Source organism: Scophthalmus maximus, chromosome 11 (assembly GCF_022379125.1).
Source record: "Scophthalmus maximus strain ysfricsl-2021 chromosome 11, ASM2237912v1, whole genome shotgun sequence".
In the NCBI taxonomy this organism is placed as follows: Eukaryota; Metazoa; Chordata; class Actinopteri; order Pleuronectiformes; family Scophthalmidae; genus Scophthalmus; species Scophthalmus maximus.
Window position 1 is genome coordinate 15,717,819 of NC_061525.1, and position 6,000 is coordinate 15,723,818.

General features: G+C 41.1%; 1 protein-coding gene across 2 annotated transcripts in view; it reads left to right on the top strand.

The window, feature by feature from the left end:
• Positions 1-4,806, top strand: part of zgc:172282 (leucine-rich repeat and fibronectin type III domain-containing protein 1-like protein) — a 76,868-nt gene extending 72,062 nt beyond the window's left edge. For both annotated transcript variants that reach the window (XR_007031723.1, XM_035623842.2), the window contains one exon: positions 2,627-4,806. Coding sequence is in view for 1 of the 2 variants with exons in the window: in XM_035623842.2 (XP_035479735.2) it covers positions 2,627-2,634 (8 nt within the window). In the remaining variant the exon portion in view is untranslated. The remainder of the gene's footprint in view (positions 1-2,626) is intronic.
• Positions 4,807-6,000: the final 1,194 nt, after the last annotated feature.

A 6,000-nucleotide genomic window follows, 5' to 3' on the forward strand; every position in this document is an offset into this window, starting at 1 on the left:
AACAACAATCTTTTTTGAAACTGTGTGCCGTGGTGAATCTGTGTATTTGTCACAATCACATGCTCCTCTCAATGTGCATGTTATGCCTGACAATGCCTCAACAAATGACACATCATTTAAAGTATTAATGAAATACCCGTTAAATCAGTGGCAATGCAAGTCATTTGCACATCAATTGGCTGGAGGGACACCAGGGGTTAGCACCTTTGCATTTCTGTCTGCGGAAACTCATTTCCTTCGACAGGCGGGGGAGAAAGTAGAACCGTTATTGGATTAAAATCGTGTGCGGCTCCGAGGGTTTAGCCGCAGAGCAGCTCTCTGGCTGTGATATTGGCAGCTTTGCACAGAACACGCTGATGCGGTATATCTGTATTGGGGGAGAATGAGACGACAGTGAGATGCAAGAGTGCTGATTTTGGAGGTTGAAGTCTTTCAGGTGTTACAAACGTAATTTGCTCTGTAGTGCAGATTGGCAGATCCAACGCAAATGATGGTGTCAGAGTAACAGTGTGAAGTTTAGTCTTGCGAAACAAGGTTGTGTTGTTGTTTTTTATTAATGTCAGGCTGAACAAAAGCCCTGGAGTCGGTGGCTTTTGATTTTTTTCTTGCTGCAAATGTTAAAGTGTAGACTCAGCATCTTGTTTGTCTTGTTCCAATGGTTTTATAGACAATGGTTTCTTGGTTTACTTTGCCGAGACTCCATTTATGTTGGTTTTGCATCTACAGTCAGATTTGAATCTAATATTCCTTTTTGGTGATCTGCATCCGTTCAATTATACGCTGTGTAGTTTAGCTCATTGGTAAATTTTCAAATAATGTATCAGATGCTTTCATTAAAACAAGTGCACTTGAAAATGATAAGAGGCTAAAAATTGTTTTAGCTGTATGCCTTGAAAATGCAGTCCGAGATTGCTAAACTTCCGCTTTGAAAGCATATCATTGTCATTTCATCCTTGCCCCCGATAGGATGGGATAACTTTTAAGTAATTATCAGTGAAAGTTCAAGTGTGATTAAAATATAGGTCAGATAAAATCATGGTTCACATTAATGCGTGGGCGATAATCAGAGAGCGCTCTCGATTCTCTTTGTCAGTACAATTCATGCACATGTTGCAGTGTATGAGGAAGGGCTGCCCGTGGTTTAATCCCACGGACAAACACTTAATGGAATTTGGAGTCCGACAGTGAAGAGTGCACATCTCAAGTAATGCTACTCCCTCTGTTGAAACCTCATCGCTCTCTAGTTGCAGTGTACAGACCTGAGCTGACAAACTACACCTTTCACTGTGTGCCACACTGAGAGGTGGATGAATGGGTTGGCAGTTATAAGGAACTATGCCTAATGAATTGCTCTGTCACGAATCAGTTCTTAAATGAGGCCGGTTTCCACAGTTGATAACCCGTCTCATTGTAAAACCAAACGCCTGCTCCCGGCTTTGACGTGGCACCAGTGCCGTTCATTACTCACAGAGGTATTTCAGTGTATCCTGTAAGTCGAGCTTTAAAAGTGGACGTCATCTGCTGTGGGATTCTGTGCCTCCCTAACAGGAGACGTTCACTTTTGTATTTTGATTGAATTGTAAAATAATTTCTGTCTCGATCTTTACTATCCCCTGTTACTTCTTTGTCAAAACCCTATTTTGTTTGTCACTCTATGTTACGTTGTAGAACTGTACGAAGCATTTGTTTTGACAACTTATTCGTTTTTGACCAGTAACATTCACCTGTACAGTTGTTTCTGCCAACCACTCATTGAGGAATTTCAGAATAGCACCAGGTTTTCTCCCAGGAGGTCGGCTTACAGTGTGACAGCTAATCATTGTGGCATTCTCACATTAGGCTAATAATGAGGCCTGCAGTGTTTCAGTTTGAACAAGGAGGATGGTGGGTCAGCCAACTGCCTTCTGTCACATTTCCGTCCATGAATCTCCTGTAACTCCGCAGAACACGTTTAATGATGAGTTTGAACAGGGACATCGACAGCCTACTTGTGGTTCTCAAGGGGTTTCTGGATTTAGGGCCTTCCCAACATGGATATTGTGTTTTCTGGGATTATGTTTTATTATGTTTTATTATGTGGCATTGGTTTGCATTTTAATAATTTGCACCCAAGATTTTCCACATCACATTTGGTGCCAAAATTATGCATTTTAATTGTTACCTATATTGGCTGTTTTATCACATCAGAGCCGCATAAATGTTTTTAAAAAACACCAACATTAGGAACAATAAAAAAATATGTGTATAGATATTTATCATCAGACATTTTTTACTCCCTAGTATTGATATTGGCATCAGCCTCTAGTTATTGGTCCATTAAATAGTGCTACGCCAGTTTTCAGACAAATCTGACTAAATACGAGTTGTACGTGATTTTTCATCATAGACACACAGATGCAAACTGACCGCCAGATGTGCTCTGTGGCCTTGTTTAGAAAATTAAATCATGCCCACACACACACAATCTTCACATCTTTGTAAAGCTCAGATTTTTAATTAGTTTATTGTGTATATATTAAAATGTGTTTTAAACAGATTGCAATCACAGATGTTTACACAGTAGTTTCTGACTGGAAAAAACATCAACTAATGTTTTTCTGTCTCTCTGTGTCTTTGTTTCTTTCAGACCAGTGACGAGGAGGAAGCCCACAAGTCTGAGGTCAAGAAAAACTAAACGGACTGATGAGGGAGAAACGATAAAGTAGTGGGCTCACCGGTTAAACCCAATCACGTCAACCATCACTGATTTCATCCAACAATTTTATCGGGAACATCTTCACCGTCATCATCATCAGTACTCTCATCATGACGTTAACAGCTACAGAGTTCTACATTCAAAGTCAGAAGAGTTTATTGTGAAGAAGAAGAAAAAATGACTGTATATGGCTGCACCACCTTCATTGAAAACATCGAGGCGGTAGTCATCCAGTCCCTAAGCACATGTTTATCATCACCACAGAGTGCGTATCTGTGCTCACAGGTCATTTAACAGTGATTTAAAGGGGACCTATAATGCTTTTCTTTATTTCGGTTATATACAATGTCCGATATACATAAGGGCACGGTCACACATCCATGAGGCAAACCTTCGCCTCTCGTTCACTTCCATTACGCTAGCGAGGGGGGCACATCAAATTTTTGCTTCCTGCAGTGTGGCTTCGCGCGGAGTTTGGTGAACTTTGACCCGGCGACGTCACAGCCTCAACCGGTAGCAACGAAGTCCGCCTGGTCCACTTGGCTGTCACGAGCTGTTCGTAGCCAAGATGGGGGAGACCATCACACGTCTCTACTTCCACAACGAACTGATGACAACTCGTCACGTCGTCCACTCCAAGCACAGCTTGTACACTAAAACAGTCTACTCGAGTAATATTATAAGCATCTAATGTTCTCCAGCATACAAATCACAGACACTGCGGGTTTACTACACAACCACAGCAGAATAACATTTAAAAAAACCCTGGCCGCAGACATTTCTCATTTCCCCAGCCATATTTACAGTTTGTGGTTGAACGAATAAATGCACCTTAAAGGGGCAACAAGCAATTTTGGAGAAAAAAAAAAATGTAGATGTTGATTTTTTTGACTGCACTGGTCGGGGCACGAACCCGCGGCCTCGGGTATGAAAGACTGACGTGCTAACCGCGATGCCAAAACCCCTGAGTATCTGGGCATCTAGCATCTGTTGCTAGCACACCTCTTAAGGTGTTGACTGTACATACAGTGTTGTGAGGTGCATTCCACAAGATTTATTCCTTTTTTAATATAATATACATATATATAATTTTTTTCGGGCGCACACAGAACTGACAGCTAGCAGACTGTGAGGAAATATTCGCTGAATTTGACAAAAAAGTGCATTGGATTAGAATCGCTTACGGCCCCTTTAATTTCACATAATAAACAAGTCATCGGCGTGCTATTTACTGAACAAAGTTGTCCTGTTGTAACCTTTGCCGCTATGGATGTTCCTGCTTTCCCCTCAACATGTTTGGGAGGGTTTGAGAAGATTCACAATTGTGTTGTGTTACTTAGTTTTAGTTCCTAGTTTCTTAGTGGGTACAGTTTGTCGTCAGTACCCCCACACCGGTAAGAGGATGACGTTGTGCTCCGGGCTTCTGGATGTTCAGCCAGTCAGAGGCCTCTTAAGGGGACCTGGGCTGATGTTGCAAACAAAGAGCTGCGTGAAGGGCAGTTTGAGATAAATAAGAATATGTTTTGATCTGTGAAACAACACCAATGGAATAAAAATATATAGCCCGCAATGAGCATAATAGGTCCCCTTCAATGTTCTGTTTTGAATGAGTTACATGTTCATGTGAGTCACACGGAAATCTGTTTATGCATCATATTGCTTTCATTACTATTGTGCTTTCACTGAGGTTTTTATGCTGGTTATTGCAAACGGGACATATGGGCCACAGGTGCCATCTCAGATCTGAGCCATCCATATGCGTTTGCACATAACCGCATTCACCGTTGGTACGCTGCAACATCAAAATCATTATGATCATGATGCAGTTCCCTGCAGAGATGTGAGTCGGTAGAAGAGAAAATAGACAGAGAGCCTGAAACCTTTTGACCCATCACAGTAGAAACACGAACCCGCCCCCCAAAAAATAAAGAAAAATAACACCCTGCTTAGTCTTCACTTTTCCCCTCCTGTGTTCTCCGCACTTTTTTTTTTTCCTTTGGGCTTTATCTTTTGTATTTGTACATAGAGCAATTTCAAATCTTATAGTTTTGTACATGTAATTTTTATGGTGTGTGGATATTTTCTAATAAAATAAAACAAGAAAAAATGGATGCCTTTCTCCTAGACTGGCTGCTTTGTTTTGTTTTGTTTGTTTCATCTCTGTTCTCATCTTCGGCTGGGCTGCACTTGTCTGCCAGGCAATGTGTAATTAACCAGATTCTAAACATCATGTATAATTTTCAAGATGTAACCAGCGCTGACAATTTGCAGTGAAGGTGAAGGTAAACACTGCACACAGACGTTTCCAAAGACAGGAGGGTTGAATTTAAGGGGGTTTTTTTTCATCCACAAAGCTTGAAAGTTAATTGTGAACCAGGGTGTATGACACAGGTGGGTAAATGGCAGACTGGGAAATTGTCAATCACAGATTATTTACGTGACACAATTACTGTCACATAATTGAACATTTTGAATAAACACCATAATCCTGTGGCTTCCTGCATATCTACAGAGATCACACCTTGTAGTTTGGTTTCACAAGCGCCTGCAGCGCTACTGTGTTGGTTCACTCTCACAACTCTTATCAGCGTCGTTTTCGTCTGCAGCAGACAGTGGTTCACGCCTCCATTGACTGTGCTCTACCCACCCAGCACCAAACAGCCCCCAGGCGAAGTTAATGACTCCTTTAGTTGAGCATCTAACAGCTGAAGAGCAAGATATTTCCCTCAGAAGTCGGCCAAGACTCACTGGGAGCTAAAATGAGAGTGGAAATTTGGACTGTGACTCATCAAGTGACTTGAAACATGAATCCACCAATGGAATGATAATGTCACTCCGTGTCTCCTAGATGTGTAAATAACTAACAACTTGTTCATGTCTACTTGTTAAGTTGATCACGAGTCAGTGTTTTGTTTATGACTTCAGGTAATGCAAGGTAATCGGGTTTTTTTTAATTTCATTTGATTTCAGCACGTTTTTTGTTATTGAATATTTGATTTATTTTAAAAGGAACATTGCTCGTGTACAGGCTTTCAGGTTATGCTCATTGTATAGTAATGCAGTGGTCAAGGAACCAAAATTACTTTGCAGTTATCTGAAATTATCAACCTCCAACCAATGACAAACAGATATACATACGTGTGACCCTCTTCTGCTTTGCTATAGACGTCAGCATGAAACCTTCCTGTTCACGTCTGGATGAAGGCCTCACTTACTGAGCCTTTTTGATTGGATTCTTTAGGTTTTGTGCATTTTACAATACCCCATCATATTCCTGCATGGAGGAGACATACATTACAGATAAC